Source organism: Patiria miniata, unplaced genomic scaffold (genome assembly GCF_015706575.1).
Source record: "Patiria miniata isolate m_02_andy unplaced genomic scaffold, ASM1570657v1 HiC_scaffold_24, whole genome shotgun sequence".
NCBI lineage: Eukaryota > Metazoa > Echinodermata > Asteroidea > Valvatida > Asterinidae > Patiria > Patiria miniata.
In genome coordinates, this window is record NW_024037063.1 from 10,716,769 (window position 1) to 10,733,420 (window position 16,652).

Sequence of the window (16,652 nt, forward strand, 5' to 3'; positions counted from 1 at the left end):
CTCACCCATCTTTATCCCTAATCCTTATTCCTTTGTTTGTACTAATTGCAATCGTGGACTATGGGTCAATCGTGGACCCTTTGTTTGTGCCCAAACCCTTTTGTCCCTAGTCCACGATTGCCGTTGTTTACATACATAAAACAGTTTAAGGACATGTCGGTGCAAGGGCTATTTTAAATACGCAGCATGTACATTTCGCCATTGAATTGGGGCCTCCGCTTGTGTACAGTGAGAGCGTTTTGAGATTGATAACAAGTAGGATCAGGAAGGGGAGATGACGCTTCGTATAACCAACCAAAGAGTTCATTGGTTTGGGGGGACATATTGCAGGCAGGAACTAGTGTGGGCCCCCCTCTTCACGAGATGGTGCTGGGGATCACACACCCTAATTAGGGGTTTGGGGGTAATTAGGGTTATTTTATTTCTTATCTTTATTTTATTTCTAATTTTCACATTATATGCTTGATTTTACTTCAACTTGTCTTTGCTTCAACTTGTCTTTTTTTCTACTGTTACAGGGCAGTATTAGTCTTAACGAAGAATCTTTTACTGAACTCTCTTTCCTTTATTTAGGCTAAGCAGAGGCCCTTGAAAGAAACCATTTACAAAAGGTTAATCTTTAACTGTGAATTGTGGTGAATGGAAAATATTCGGAGCAGTAGATTATGCAAGAATGGACTCGGCTTGGAACCAATCAACAGTTCCTCGTCCATTCTCCTTGATTTAAAATAGCTTATAACTTGATGGGATTCACGGTTTTCTCTTTTACCATTTTTATGAAGATTGCCAAGTTGACCAGCACAAATGCTCGAACGGTGTGTGCATTCCTCGTTCTCAAGTCTGTGACAACTTTAACGATTGTGGTGACCACGATAACTCAGACGAGAATTCAACTATGTGCTCCTCCGATTGTAAGTATCCGACAAGGAATTAAGCGCTTTAACCATAAAGATAGTAAATTTAATATAGTTTGTGTGGTTTTTACTGACATTCATAAATACCTGACACAGTTTACCCAATCCCATTGGTTGAGAGCCCGTCACGTTTGGTTTTATATCGCCGGTAAAACACCGCTGCGTTCTGCACCACTCGCGCATGATGTGCAGTACGCGCTACGCGCGCCAATCTCCATTACAAGGAGATTTTAGCACTACGCGCTCGCGCCCTTTGTGCAGTACGCACTACGCATATTTGTATTTATGAATGCGATGGGAATGATTATGTGCTTGGCCGGTTTTAGACAGTCAAGCCATTTCAACCCGGCCAGGAGCCTTGTCGCCAATAAACGCCCCGTGCCGAAGCCCCTGTTTGTGTCATTTGAACCCGTTCATTTGAATTTGAATTAGTTGTAGTGAATGTCGACTTTTTCGCCGAAGCCATTGCATCATCTACAACCATGATCGCGCGCTAGTAGATTTTGCTTTAATGTTGACGCAATGAAATACACAATTTCTTTACAGTATAAGCATACATTGGAGTACAAGAATTAGTTTTCAAAGGTGACAAGGATACATATGAAGTCGTTGAAAATGGAATCTGATTTTGTTTCTCCACAGCCTACACTTTCTGCCAGGCTTACAGTAATGTAAGAGAATTATGCATTGATCAGAGTGGACTCCTGTCAATTAAGCAATCTTTCTTAGAGGGCAATACGGCGGTGTACACGTTCACTGCGCCGAGATTGTTTTCCAAGTCAACCTACCTTAGCAAGGTGAGTTAGCTTTTGATACGACTTTAGTGTAGGAGCCTCAGGCATCATAATCAATGTGTCCGTTTCCGATGTGCGTTTTGCGGTGTACATTACAGCTTGTGTATCCGTGACGCGTACTCTGAAATCCATGTGTACGTGTTTACATGCATAAGCCTACTTGACGGACCTAAAAGCTCATCGAAGATAACTATTTAAAGGAGTTTTTTCCCTTTCTATAGTTCATAAATAAGATTTATCACAGCTGTACGTTATTCCCAATGTGCTTTTAATCAAGGTGGAGTTGATCGTGCAGGACTTTCCTGAGCTGATTTACAAAGCAGCGTTGGTCAACATTTCATTGACATACTCTTCACATACTACAACAATTTGGGTAAGTAGTTTGTTTTTTTAAAACGTGCAGTTGATGTTTTTGTTTAGAGCGTTTAGTTCTCTATTTTACATTTAGAACGGATGAGGGTTCCTCGACACGTATTATTACAATTTTGGCATCGGAGAAAACTCTTAACAATATAATTTTGTCACTGTAAAACCAAGTGAACACATTATAAACGCTTTTGTGCAATAGTTTATAAATATTATTAAGCAGTATCAATTAAGACCTTAGCTCAATTTTGAGTTGGATGTATGATGCATCATAATCGTCGTGTTTAACTTGGACCGTGCAGGTCAATGACGACCATGCCGTCGTTGCAAAGGAACTACGGGTTCCTCTCCCTGTTGATCCCGGACAAAACATCAGTGTTACCATTGAGTACATCACGGATACCCAGAGCAGTTCTACAACACCTGTCAACGTTACCTGTCTTGACTGCATCACCCTGTATTACAGAACATACCTTAGTGGTTGCGAGTGCCTTACGGAATACACTGCGTGGAGAAGGGGCATTCTGTCCGTTAAGCACATTTACAACACCACTTGTGGCGTACCTGAAACCAATGAAATGTTCTTTTCTATGTACGACAAGTGCCTGGGTGAGTTCGTATACATTTTACAAGGGTGTGTTTGCTGGGTATATGGGTGCGCTTGGAATACCGGTACTGTCGCGATCTGTGGCGTAATTAGGGTCCAATTCGTGGAGGACATTGGCGGACCTCATTCATATCCGGCATGAGGCACTCTGTGGGTTTTGTACAATACTAGCAAGAACAAGATCATTAATTTCCTCAAATTCTGAGCGGGGAGGGCACAAGGGGAGGGGCGCATGCCTCACTCGGGGGGGGGGGGGGAGGGGCCTTGCCCTCTTGCCATTCCCAGTTACGGCACTGGACGCTATGTATACACGGTTGCCAGTGATTAAATATAAGATTTACGCACACCTTTTTATGTGCTCAACTCGTTGCACCGATGCTATGTTAAAATCACCCAAGGGAAACGCAATACACTTTGTGTGAAACCTGATTAACGCCAGAATGCCTAAAAAAAGGTGTAATCAAGGAACATTATCGTTAACATTGTTTATTGTATTACTGTCCAGAACAACCGTCATTTACTTATATCAGCCCTGATGTGACGTCATTCCAAGATGACGAGGTCACCTTGTCATGTCTGGGAACTGGTGACATTCCACCGCTAGTAGAATGGATAGATGGGAAGGGGACCACACTACAGTCCAGCTTGAATTCAGTCTATTTGAAAGTTGCTGTTGCTGACTCTCCTAAAAGGTAAAACCAGTACAATTTGGACGGGAAAACACAACACGCAATTAATAAAAATAATTATGTATCGAGCAAATTCATGGAGATTTATACTTATAACAGAAAGTTTGGCTCAATACAAAGCAATGTTCTCAAATGAATGCAAACCAATCAAATGGAATACAGTCATGCCATTTGTTAAAATCCACGTTGACGGTTTTTTTTTCTATTATGGTGTAAGATATTATCACAGTGACATCAGTTTTCGAATACTTTTTAACGTCGCAGATGTCAGACGTAAAGTGTAATTGTTTTTGTCAAATTTGTCTCTTCTTGACCCCGGAGGATCAGTCATGCACGTACCGAGTAATTATTCTCTACTATTAATATACTTTTCTTTTTTGTTTGTTTAACTTAGATTTAGATGTTTGATAGACAACTTTAAACCCAGTAGAGAAGTTACAGTGGCCAAATGGGGTAAGTAATGTATAAGAATCTTTAAAGCACTACCGTACACGTTAAATAAGTATATATTAATCAGTTTTAATTTCGCTACTTAAATTCATGACAACATTCTATATTCTCTATTCTATAAATGACACATTTATCCAGAGGTCTAATTGAGGACAACAGTATATTGAAAGTCATACAAAGAAACGAGTTACATTATTAAGATCGACTTTCAATTAAGTTAAAACATACATTTCTGAAATAGAAGTCTAGGAAATTGTATACAAACAATGTTCGGAACAAAAATAAACTGAGATTATGGATCAAACAGTTATATTCAGACGTTCATAATGCAGGACACTGAACTATGGGCTTGAACGGTTGCCAAAACGCCTTAAATTCACATTGCGATGAATTAAAAAAAAATCTGTTAATAATGCCTCTTTGTTTGTCAGGGTGTGGTTGTGAGGACGTCTACTTTGCTAAGAAACTAAAAGTGTATCGTTCTGCGCCTCGGTGTTATTCTCCTCATCTTCTCAGTTCGAGCTCTTTAGATTATAACTACAATTTCAATATGGCCCATCCCGCGATCGCTCACAAATTTAGCATAAAAGTCAACTCAACCATATTTTTGAAAATTATCCCACTGCTTACGTACGATGTAAGGATTACATCGCCTGGAAAAGAGTACCTTCTGTACTATTACAATCAAGAGTATCGCGACGGTTACGGCACAATGCTGAGTTTGAACGACACTGCAATGAAATTGGACCTGCAACTTGTTCCACCTGTTGCTCTGGAAATCGGGGTCTTTAATGTGATCCTGTCAGTCATGTCCAGTCAAGGTGTGGAGGACTTGCTGCAAGGTGTACTGATGACAGCACAACTCTCAGTGATACAGTGCGAGCAAGGAGACGACTGTGAAGCATTCTTCAAAGAGTGGACTGGACTTGAGACTGAGTTCAAGGAATTGAAATGCGGTAATGGACTGCAGCAGGAGTATATGTCATATCAGCAATGTCGGGAATCGTCAGCACCCGGACCAGGTAACTTCACTGAACGGATTCTGACATTTAGGCTACGTGTTACATTCCTGATATACCAAGGCTGCCTCGGATTATTTTCTAGTGATTTCTCCGCTATTCTTGCTCCAAATTTCACAAGACTCTCTTAAACTGTCTCTGTTACTTACTTTTTCACCTCATAGCTCCGGTCGTTTCACCTTCTGCCCGCTATTTGATTGAGGTTCCTAGTGACTTGCCGAGTAATCAGCCTTTCCCAGTTGAGTGCCCAATTGAGAATGCAGCTAGCTACGAATGGTACCGAATCAACAGTGACGGCCAGCGTGACTTTGTTACCAATGGCTACGCTCTCATCTTTCCTTCTTTTGAGGAACTCCGGAACCAAGGAGCTTACGTGTGTGTTGGAAGAGGCCGAGGGCCGCTCATCAATGTTACCGCGGAGTACCAAGCCATCATTATGAAATCAGGTGCGGATTGGGTTCATTTAAAAAAAACTGCGTTATGCAATTTAAGGGTCATAACCTAACTAGACAGTTATTTTTTTATCATTAACCTACAATGAAGGGGACATTTTGCAATGAAGGGAACATTTTGCATTAAGAAACTCTTCACAGGAATGAACAATCCCTCTGTTTCCCATTTCAAGGCATCACCACATTGATGGCAAACATGACGCTTGTGAATGGAACATTTACCGACGAACTACGCAATGCATCCAGTGCTGCGTTCAAGAACCTCACGGATGAATTACGCAGCAAGGTATGACCCTTAACATAATAACTTGGAATATTCTACATGTAAAGAGGCATCGCTATGTCGCAGTATTCCGTTGTCGTATTTCTTGGCAAAAAGATATTATCGTTCTTGTCAGCAAAAGTTCGTTCTGTACATGACGACAAATAAATTGTGTCAATGATTCTGCTGCCTATCGAAAAATTTCAATCATTTCAATAACATTTTGAAATGTCAAAGTATTCACTGTACAACATTAACATATTTTTGGGTTGGATTTTGGGTAGCAGTGGCGGATCTATATAGAGGGGGTCCCCCAAGCACGTCGTTCCTTTGACACGCCTTCAATCAACCCCTTCCCTCACCCCCCCCCCCCCCTCCCGGTTTTCCTAAAAGCTAAATCCCCAGTTGGTAAATTAGATATGATATACGCTATGACTGAGCCGTTAAGCCCGTTTCAAATTATGATAAAAAATCACGTGCGGTGTCGCAGCGTGATTACCTCGTTCAAACTGATCGATCATCTAGACAAAAGTATACTTAAAACGTACTCACTTATGACAGGCTGGCGATTGTCTGTTTTGATCCGTTTCATTTTCTTGTTTCTCTCACATTTTGTTTTGTAGATGCCGTTGGATATGATATACCAGCCTGTGGTTAGCTACGAGGTTCTGCGCTTCTATCCAGGCAGTGTTATCGTTGTTTTCAAAGTTATCGTTGATTCTCCTAGCAACGTATCTGATGCACATACGGTATTGTCTTTACAAACAGCCATGTCTGCGCATGCCTCCACTAACCCAGGACTGGGTCTCGATCCCAACAGCGTTACAGTGGTGTCACTCTGTGAGTACATGACGAATGTATCTACATGTCTATTAAAATATCGTTGTTGTAAATCAATGTTAGGAAAATGTTTCCGTAACCATACTTGTCAATCTATAGCATCATGATGATTTAAAAATCAATTGCATTCCTTTTTTTGTAAATTAACGCAGACTTCTTTTTGTTTTCATTTTTCGAATTTCTTCCTAATGGCTTGAAGACAATTGGCTCTGATGAAAGGTAGTGTTAAAAATTTGATGGAAATGAATGTAATGTATCTTTGGAATAACTGTTACCTAAAAATACTGAATGTCCTATTCACAGCTTCCTGTCCACGTGAAGTTCTTGAATTAGAAGGCAAGAATGTGATCTTCCCGCAAACTAGAGTTGGACTTTGGATTGAATTATTGGGAGAATGCGTCGCTGGCGAAAAGCACGGTAGATACAACAGCTTACTTTTATTCAAAATTCATTAACAACGTCACTCTTTTTTTATCTAAATTTTATTCGCTCCCTCTTTTAATATTAATCAAATTAGGTTTTGCCCTTCACCGACGTTTGAACACTGTATACTCAGTGTGTTACCTCCCGAGTGAAAGTTGGAAAAAATCACTCGGGTGGGACTCGAACCCACGACCTCCTGCTTTCTAGTGCAGATGTCTTACCACTCGACCACCGAGCTAACGGGATCGGCTGGCTGGTTCGAATCTGATGTACATAGTAGCGGGTACCGCATAAACTATTATAAGATGGAATGTTTGCGTCGGGGTGATATAAATCAAATTAGGTTTTGCCCTTCACCGACGTTTGAACACTGTATACTCAGTGTGTTACCTCCCGAGTGAAAGTTGGAAAAAATCACTCGGGTGGGACTCGAACCCACGACCTCCTGCTTTCTAGTGCAGATGTCTTACCACTCGACCACCGAGCTAACGGGATCGGCTGGCTGGTTCGAATCTGATGTACATAGCAGCGGGTACCGCATAAACTATTATAAGATGGAATGTTTGCGTCGGGGTGATATAAATCAAATTAGGTTTTGCCCTTCACCGACGTTTGAACACTGTATACTCAGTGTGTTACCTCCCGAGTGAAAGTTGGAAAAAATCACTCGGGTGGGACTCGAACCCACGACCTCCTGCTTTCTAGTGCAGATGTCTTACCACTCGACCACCGAGCTAACGGGATCGGCTGGCTGGTTCGAATCTGATGTACATAGCAGCGGGTACCGCATAAACTATTATAAGATGGAATGTTTGCGTCGGGGTGATATAAATCAAATTAGGTTTTGCCCTTCACCGACGTTTGAACACTGTATACTCAGTGTGTTACCTCCCGAGTGAAAGTTGGAAAAAATCACTCGGGTGGGACTCGAACCCACGACCTCCTGCTTTCTAGTGCAGATGTCTTACCACTCGACCACCGAGCTAACGGGATCGGCTGGCTGGTTCGAATCTGATGTACATAGCAGCGGGTACCGCATAAACTATTATAAGATGGAATGTTTGCGTCGGGGTGATATAAATCAAATTAGGTTTTGCCCTTCACCGACGTTTGAACACTGTATACTCAGTGTGTTACCTCCCGAGTGAAAGTTGGAAAAATCACTCGGGTGGGACTCGAACCCACGACCTCCTGCTTTCTAGTGCAGATGTCTTACCACTCGACCACCGAGCTAACGGGATCGGCTGGCTGGTTCGAATCTGATGTACATAGCAGCGGGTACCGCATAAACTATTATAAGATGGAATGTTTGCGTCGGGGTGATATAAATCAAATTAGGTTTTGCCCTTCACCGACGTTTGAACACTGTATACTCAGTGTGTTACCTCCCGAGTGAAAGTTGGAAAAAATCACTCGGGTGGGACTCGAACCCACGACCTCCTGCTTTCTAGTGCAGATGTCTTACCACTCGACCACCGAGCTAACGGGATCGGCTGGCTGGTTCGAATCTGATGTACATAGCAGCGGGTACCGCATAAACTATTATAAGATGGAATGTTTGCGTCGGGGTGATATAAATCAAATTAGGTTTTGCCCTTCACCGACGTTTGAACACTGTATACTCAGTGTGTTACCCCCCGAATATTTTAATATTGGCTTGCATTAGAGTTGCTTGTAAATTATGTTCGTGCATTTTTAGTTTATTCCTGGAAGAAATAACGAAATACTGATTGTCTGATAAAGATAATGTTCAGGTTTAACGATTGGAGGAAGCTCTCAAGCCCTGTGGTTGCTATGGCAATACATCATGGCGGCGGAGTCCAATGTTCATTGCTCAAGTTGACCTTTAGATGTATTCCTAAGGTCGCGTTCTCATCACTCGAGATTGTTCGGGGGATTTCACCATGGGTGCTCAGTGGCTTCAACCCGTTTTGGGAAATTGCAGCGTTGATGTCAATGGTCAGCTGGATATATTGAAAAAGGTAAGATCAAAAGATGCTGAATCAAGATAATTAATTATGAACAAGGTGCACTAGTCTTTTACTTCCTCTTCAGTAAATAAATATTGGACTCTTAAACATCCTGTGCTCTAATGTTCGAAGGCGTGCTCGTTCTAACATCCAAAACGCCATGTTTTGCGTGCACGTTCCTTCAATTTCTGTCTGATTCTGCAGATAACGGTAACGAGTGAGAACGTGGTGGAGGTGTCGGAGTCTCTGGAATCCCTGACCAATGATGCCTCATCAATCAACGGTGAAGCTGTGGCATTGGTGGCTGACGTCCTGGATAATATTCTGACAATCCGGGATCCTTCCCCAGAGGTAAGACCTTGTGACACAAAAAGATATATCGATAGCTTGAAACAACTAGCATGACTTCATCTTGAAAATTGAAAGAGGATAGTGGAAAAGTGACTTGGCGTTCAAAATCACTCAAAAAATTGATTCTAATAAAAAAATTATGTCACCGTTCGTAGAAAATGGCATCCGATTTATCAATTTGGAAGCTTCTTGTTCATACTGATGCTTCGTGAAACCTTTTGGAGCGATTTAAGTGTACTTAACAAATCTTGTCTGTTATTAATGATTTTTCTCATTTCGTTAGAGAGCCTTAATATACCTGCCATATACACAGTGTCAACACTGCTCAGAAGTGGGATCCCTTATGTTAATGACCCATGTCAATTTGTGTCTGATTATATTAGACTATTCCAATTTAAAATCGATACTCAGTGGATCGTCCATTTGTATTTCCTGATACATAGATAACATCAAGTGTTGTGAGTGTGGTCAACAACCTCCTACAGGTCGATGACGAGGCTTTCGACAAAGTACCCGACAGAGACTCCACGGCATCCCGTTTTGTACAAGCTCTCGACAGTCAAATCTCGTACGTTCTCGCAGACGGAGCGAACTTTACCGCGGTTACACCTAGTCTCGCTGTCGAGGCGCTAAATATCCCTCCAAACTCCCTAGATGAAGGTGTGGGATTCGTTGTCATCGAGGGAGAGTCTACGGATGGCGTCCTGAAGAATGATAGTGTCAGTGTTTACTACTCTGTCTCTGATTACCCTGCAGAGAAAGTGGAATCGTCCATTCATCTTCTGATGAGATATTACTCAAACATCCAACAGGTGGGTGTGGGTGAGGGGGGGTAATTGCATCAGAAAGAATTCCTGTTTTTCGTCACGGTGACTGTCACACTTTCTTGACGTGTAAACAGTCAGTGCACAAAAAATGTCCAAGATATGTATACGCTATTATAGTCATCACAATTTTTGTTGACTATATGTCTTTAAGGAATGTAACTCTCTCTTTTTTATTTAACTCACTGCAGGCGTGCACTAACTTAGCATTATCTTAATTCTCTCTCAGTCCATTTCTGGTTGTATTTTTTTGTTACAAATATTCATAAACAGTTTACTTCTGAATAAAACTGAGAAGCAGTGGCGTAGCCACGGGGGGGGGGGGGGGGGGGGGGGGGGGGGGGGGGGGGGTAGCCCCCCTGAAACCTCGTCGCCCCCCCCCACTGAGATTTTGAGTTTCTAAAACAATTATCATTGATCTATATGACGCCCTCCCATGAAATGTTCCAGCCCCCCCCCCCCCCCCCCCCCCCAGTGCCCCCACTGAAAAATTCCTGGCTACGCCACTGCTGAAAAGGCTCAAAACTCAAATGATGACCCTTCTCAAACGTACATAAAATACTAATCTCTCTACTATATTCCAATCAAAACTATGTATTGGCACTAAATCAAGTCCAACCCCTTGGGCTACACAAAGCCTGATTCTTAAAATACATTCCATCCATGTATTTTACGCTCAACAGCTGCTAGTCCGGTACCCATTAGCTTCACCGTGTATCAAACCAGCAAGTTGTTTAGCTCGAAGCTGATTGCTGATGCCGAGTCCAATGGTTCCCGTCGGTTTGTGGATAGTGCAATCATTTCTGCTACGGTGGTTGGTGTCCATGTCGAGAACCTACCAGAAGACAATCCGGTGGTTGTTACCTTTGGTCAAAATCCAGTAAGATGTCAAATTATTGATGGGAGGATATTCATTAGTTGCGAAGCATAATGATATCACCACGAATCGGTCATAGGGCTGTAATATCATTTAGCATATAACATCACATTCAGAGTCAAATGTTACGACAAATAACAGAAATTCACCACTGTGATAACGTCAATTGTTTTGCAATACTGTGGAACTATACTGTAAAACAAATGGATGCACAATCATCGTTGAATGTTAAAAGTGGCTTTTCAATTCGCAGGTGATGGAAGGGACGGTGCAGTGCGTTTTCTGGGATAACGAACTCCAAGATGGCGTCGGGGATTGGTCACCAGAGGGCTGCAGACTAGTGACCTCAATCAGCGGGAGGACTGAGTGTCACTGTGATCATGCTACCAGCTTTGCAGTACTCGTGGTTAGATATTCAACTCATTATATAGAGAAAGGGTTTTTTTTCAATCTCAAAATACTGGTTAAGAAGATGAAACAACAAAAGCTCGGTTTTAAAGGGACTTTGATCTTTTTCAGGACATTCACGGCCAAAAGTACTCGAGCCTAGCTCTGGATATCATCAGTAAGATTGGATGTGCTGTGTCCATTGCTTCCCTTGTTTTCACCATCATCATATACCTCGCCATCAAGTAAGAATGAGACTTAATCGTATTTATGAATAAAGTACATCTTCTGTTTCATTTGAATGATAGGCAAATAATTCTGGGGAAAAACCGTCTCATGAATAATCTGCTAAACACACACCTCCTGGGAAAAACGAATTTACGACTTACATGTAGGTCATGACATTAAAGCCACAAAAGGGGACATGTTATGTTCATTAGGTATGGTTGATTTGTTTAGGTATACATGTAGTGTCGGAAATGAGCGTTATACCATTATGCATCTTATATCCAATCCACTGTTTCAATTTTCCCGGTAGGTCCTTGCGAGAGAAGACACCAAGTCGCATCTTAGTTTGCTTCTCTTTCTCTCTGCTCTGTCTCTATCTGGTCTTCCTGGTTGGTATTGAGCAGACATCGTCTCGCATAGGTTGCATCATCGTTGCTGTGTTGATGCACTATTTCACTCTTAGCTCCATGGCATGGATGGGAGTCGAGGCAACCAACCTCTATCTGAAACTCGTTAGAGTCTTCAACTCTAACGTGGAACACTTCATGGTCAAAGCCTCTATCGCTGCCTGGGGTGAGTATGACATGTCAATATTAATGGAACGTAGACAAATATTAAAGTGACGGGGGTCGACTTGTCTTCAATCATAACGTATAAATGAAGCGTGGTGGTTATGATTTTAAGAAGGTGTATCCAGCATCACATTTTAAAATCAGTTAAAAAATCAGTTTGTTCTCAAAATTGGACAGTGACGCGGAGATAAAGAATATTGATTCACCTTATTGAGTATGATTTGTGAGATTGTTGTTAAAATGAAATCTATCCACCTATTACTGCCCCTCTTTATTGCTTAGAAAGTTGATGGAGGAGCGCACACTATAGGGTGATGTGAATCAATGAATGTAATCAATCATAATATTATAGCTGCTATAAATTCAAATTGAGAACGAATTCCTTTTTTTTTTTTACAATGTGTCATATGTTTGCAGAATGCAAAATATCATCAGAATTGCACAGAGACATCTTGGTTAATGTTTTGGATGCTTAGATTTGTTATTTCGTTTGTAATGTTGTGATTGTTTTTGCCAGCATGCTCAAGGAAATTATATAATTATCTTTTGCAGGAATGCCAATGATTGTTGTTGGTGTAATACTAGCAGTGGATTACACGGTTTATGAAAATGAAAGCAGGTATGAAATGACGTGTACACTGGCAACACTTGGTAGAGGGATTCAAATTGACTATAGCCAAATGAACAGAGCCATTGAGATCTTGAAACATCGTTGATTGTAAAACACTTTGTTCGGTTACTGAGGTCTTTGGATCAAATACCACCGCGGTGAAATTTTCCAAAATGTATGTTGATTAAGAGTAAATTGAATATTTTTCCTTCGTATTTATTTTGATGATTATGATATTTTTACTCGAACTTTTAGTCCAAATGTTCACCTAGATTTCAAAGCATAACACCCAATCACAGTGTGCTTTGAATAGAAAGGAAGTACATATTTTGGACAACCTTTCAAAGCAACACTTTGTACACTGATATCCTCCTAGTATCAACGAGGAATTTACACATTGGTTTAGCGATAATTAACCTAAATTAATTCGGCCCAGGACATTACACTAACAAGATGCAAACGTTATGCATTATAATGCTGTATTACACATTGAATATCATGTACAATAATTGAAGTAATATACAGTGTGTAATTATGTAAAGTATGCATGATTTCAATTTGCAGTTGTTTCTTGAAGCCCGGTGCAGCCTTCTACTACGGTCAGCTGCTCATGATCGGTCTGGTCTTCCTCTACAATGCCTTCATCTTTGTCCTGATCGCCCGTCGCTTGACCTGCAAGGCTAAAGTGATCCAAAGCTCCAACACGAAAGGCAAGCGAAGTCAGATGGCCAAGCGGCTGCAGAACATGGCTGCCATCTCAGTGCTTCTCGGTCTTACCTGGGCCTTCGGTCTCCTCTCAGTCATCGAGTCTTCCAACTTCGTCTTCCAAATCCTTTTCTGCGTCTTCAACTCCCTGCAAGGTCTGTTCATCTTCCTGTTGTTCGTCGTCCGACAGGATAACGTGCGAGGCAAGGTCCTCGGATGCTTTCACAAGACACCGGCGACAAGTGGATCCTTCTCACCATCCGTATCAAACACCAAGTTCAAATCACAGTCGCGTTTGACTGATGTCGGTGATGGGGGTAATGGGATAGAGGGGTATGTCCCTGGTAAAGCTACAGATCCACAGAAGAAAGATGGGATGAAAGAGGAAGAAGAGAATGTGTATGATAACCAGGCCATAGAACAACTTGAAATGAACGATATTGGAGAGGGTGAGGAAAATGCCTCTGATAACGAGGCTATTGTTCAGCTGCAGATGGATGAGATGGTAGAGAGTGGAGTGAAAGGGGATCATAACGAGGCTATGGATTATACGAAGATTGATGATACGAAGATGGATGAGATTGAATTGAAAGAAGAGAATGTGTGTGATACCCAGGCCATGGCAAACAGGCTGTAAATCAACAAACAAGGAATTCTATTTATCTGGGGAAAAGAAAACTTGTAGAATTACCAAGCTAATGCTCAAATGAAGACGGGGCGTTGATACACTTGAAGAAAACAAAAATCTTAGTTTCTTTCCAAATACTATCGATAACTGATGTTAAAGTGTTTACTGTAACAAATTGATTACTCCATCTCAAAACATGTCACGGATGTCGTGGATGACATATGAAATAACGTGGAGCAGATACACTTCTCAGTATCTTTTCTAAAATAAATTTTAAGTTTCTATTTTTACTAGCAGTTTAAATTTTATTTAGTCTTTATTGCTTGACATTTGCACATGTTATTAAATATTTCTCATTTCCGTTATAAAGAATTACACATATAATTTGTACATTTTTAAGGGTATTGCAGTTTCTTATATCACGTGGCTTTTTGCCCTTCCCTTAAAGAGGTTGTGGAATGCTCGAAGACATTTCCGTCATTTTTCGGGTATATGTAGCCTAAGGTGTAATGAAATAAAAACGACTATTGTTTCTGTCATGAAATGAGTACAACAGGTACTTTTGAGAGCTGTTTTCCAGGTCCAGTTTCGACCCGAACGTGCAACTGTGTAAAAGTCGTCGTTGCGGGCAGCAAACAAAACACAGTAAATCGTGACGAAATAAACAGGACTCCCGATGCACAGTAGCATACACAAGTCCTGTTTATTACGTCACGATTTACTGTGTTTTGTTTGCTGCCCGCAACGACGACTTTTACACAGTTGCACGTTCGGGTCGAAACTGGACCTGGAAAACAGCTCTCAAAAGTACCTGTTGTACTCATTTCATGACAGAAACAATAGTCGTTTTTATTTCGTCACACCTTAGGCTACATATACCCGAAAAATGACGGAAATGTCTTCGAGCATTCCACAACCTCTTAACTTTACTGTGGTGTATTTTATAATTTTGGTTTAGTCCATTCGGAATGGTATCCTTTTTCCTTCTCTAGGAATTGTCACATTTCGAATTTTTAAATCGTTTGTTTTTCATTAAGATTTTTAATGTCATTTTTAATTTAATTTATCAACCTTTGATTCATTTCAATTTTTTTTTTTAGTATTCTGCAATTCTATACAGTGGGCAGGGCCGGATTTAGTGTTCCGTAGGCCCTAGGCACCAGTGTTCCGTAGGCCCTGCTACTCAACCCTAATTACCGGCACCAATTTCATGTTGATGCTAAGCTGTGCTAAGCAAGCCAGGCCAAACTAGTAGCTATATCTTGGTCAATCAGCCACAGAGCAGATAATTCATATGCTGGTTACTGCTCTTATTGATTATTGTAATGCTGTTGTAGTAGGTCTCCCTACCTCATCCCTGGCCCCTTTGCAGAGGGTACAGAATGCTGCAGCCAGGCTGCTCACTGGTACAAAAAAGTATGATCACATCACTCCAGCTCTCACGCAACTGCACTGGTTGCTAGTCAAGTATAGGGTGATATTTAAAGTTTGTCTCTTGGTAATTGTCTCCATGGTCCGTGGAATTGGTTGTGCTCCTAATTAGTTGTGTGCTCCTAAGTACTAGAGTTCCAACTATATTTGCTCGTTCTGCGCTAGACACGTCTTGATTATATAGCCATAATGCCATGAGGTTTTCTGTGGCTGGTCCCCGCCTGTGGAACCAGCTTGAAATTAACCTTAGGGAGTTTTCCAAGGAACAGATTTTTAAGTCGGGTTTAAAAACTCATCAAGCAGGCCTTTCTTAATTCATAGGTAATGGTTTTTAATGGCTGGACTTGTAGTGTATTTTTTATGTATTGATATACCTTTTTAAGCAGGCTTTTTTAATTCATAGGTAATGGTTTTTAATGGCTAAATTTTACTCACAGGGCTTATAATGTACTTTTATCTATTGATCTACACCTTCACTTATATTTAATTTGTATTACTTTATCTTTTTAATGTGTACAGCGCCTGAGAGCATATTATGGATTTTCGGGCGCTATATAAATGCTAATTATAATTTAGTATTATTATAAAAGCCTGATGGTACCGTGCATCAGAACGATAACTAATAACGTAAATCTTATGCGTACGTACATATACATGGAGTTACGTATAAGTGCGTCAATTGGTGAAATCGAAACTCCGAGAGAAACGCTAAAACTAAAAAATAAAAAACAAGTGCAAGTGCACAATAAGCTCTGGCCGTCTGCCATGAAAGTCTTGCCTGAAATATTTCCTTGCCTGACGTGGTCTGCGTTAACGTAGCCGGTGCGCGTAATTTTTTTCCTAGGAGGGTTAGGGGCAATGTCATGAATAATTCAGTTTTTCCTTTGAATCATTGCAAGACTTGGGTTCTCGTTCTATTTTCCCCTTAACTTAAAATTATCTCAGTGATAAATTTGGAGAAGAAAAATAGCTGATGAAAATGAACAGCGACGACGTGGATTCGAACCAGGGATCTTTGTATCCATAGCTCATCTCGCTATCCACTAGGCTACTGTGTGGTAGCTCGACGACAACCGTTCTTTAAAATGCTTTAATGTATTGTAACTAGTTGAGTAACTAACAACGATGCTGTTGATGTCATTGTCCGTTCTCATAGATAAACATGAATTATTCATGACATTGCCCCTAACCCTCCTAGGAATAAAAATTACGCAGCCGGTACTAGTATTATGCATGTCTCAACGTTGAATGTC

General features: G+C 41.0%; 1 protein-coding gene across 1 annotated transcript in view; it reads left to right on the plus strand.

Moving 5' to 3' along the window:
* Positions 1–14,196, plus strand: part of LOC119731913 — a 41,697-nt gene extending 27,501 nt beyond the window's left edge. Inside the window, exons 54-72 of the mRNA XM_038205197.1 lie at positions 783–911; positions 1,557–1,711; positions 2,377–2,683; positions 3,187–3,373; positions 3,765–3,823; positions 4,252–4,842; positions 5,004–5,285; positions 5,465–5,577; positions 6,177–6,393; positions 6,697–6,810; positions 8,680–8,798; positions 8,991–9,137; positions 9,581–9,953; positions 10,645–10,841; positions 11,092–11,244; positions 11,358–11,470; positions 11,764–12,026; positions 12,578–12,644; positions 13,200–14,196. Coding sequence (XP_038061125.1) covers positions 783–911; positions 1,557–1,711; positions 2,377–2,683; positions 3,187–3,373; positions 3,765–3,823; positions 4,252–4,842; positions 5,004–5,285; positions 5,465–5,577; positions 6,177–6,393; positions 6,697–6,810; positions 8,680–8,798; positions 8,991–9,137; positions 9,581–9,953; positions 10,645–10,841; positions 11,092–11,244; positions 11,358–11,470; positions 11,764–12,026; positions 12,578–12,644; positions 13,200–13,977 — 4,364 coding nt within the window. The 3' untranslated portion in view covers positions 13,978–14,196. The remainder of the gene's footprint in view (positions 1–782; positions 912–1,556; positions 1,712–2,376; positions 2,684–3,186; positions 3,374–3,764; positions 3,824–4,251; positions 4,843–5,003; positions 5,286–5,464; positions 5,578–6,176; positions 6,394–6,696; positions 6,811–8,679; positions 8,799–8,990; positions 9,138–9,580; positions 9,954–10,644; positions 10,842–11,091; positions 11,245–11,357; positions 11,471–11,763; positions 12,027–12,577; positions 12,645–13,199) is intronic.
* The last annotated feature ends 2,456 nt before the right edge of the window (positions 14,197–16,652 follow it).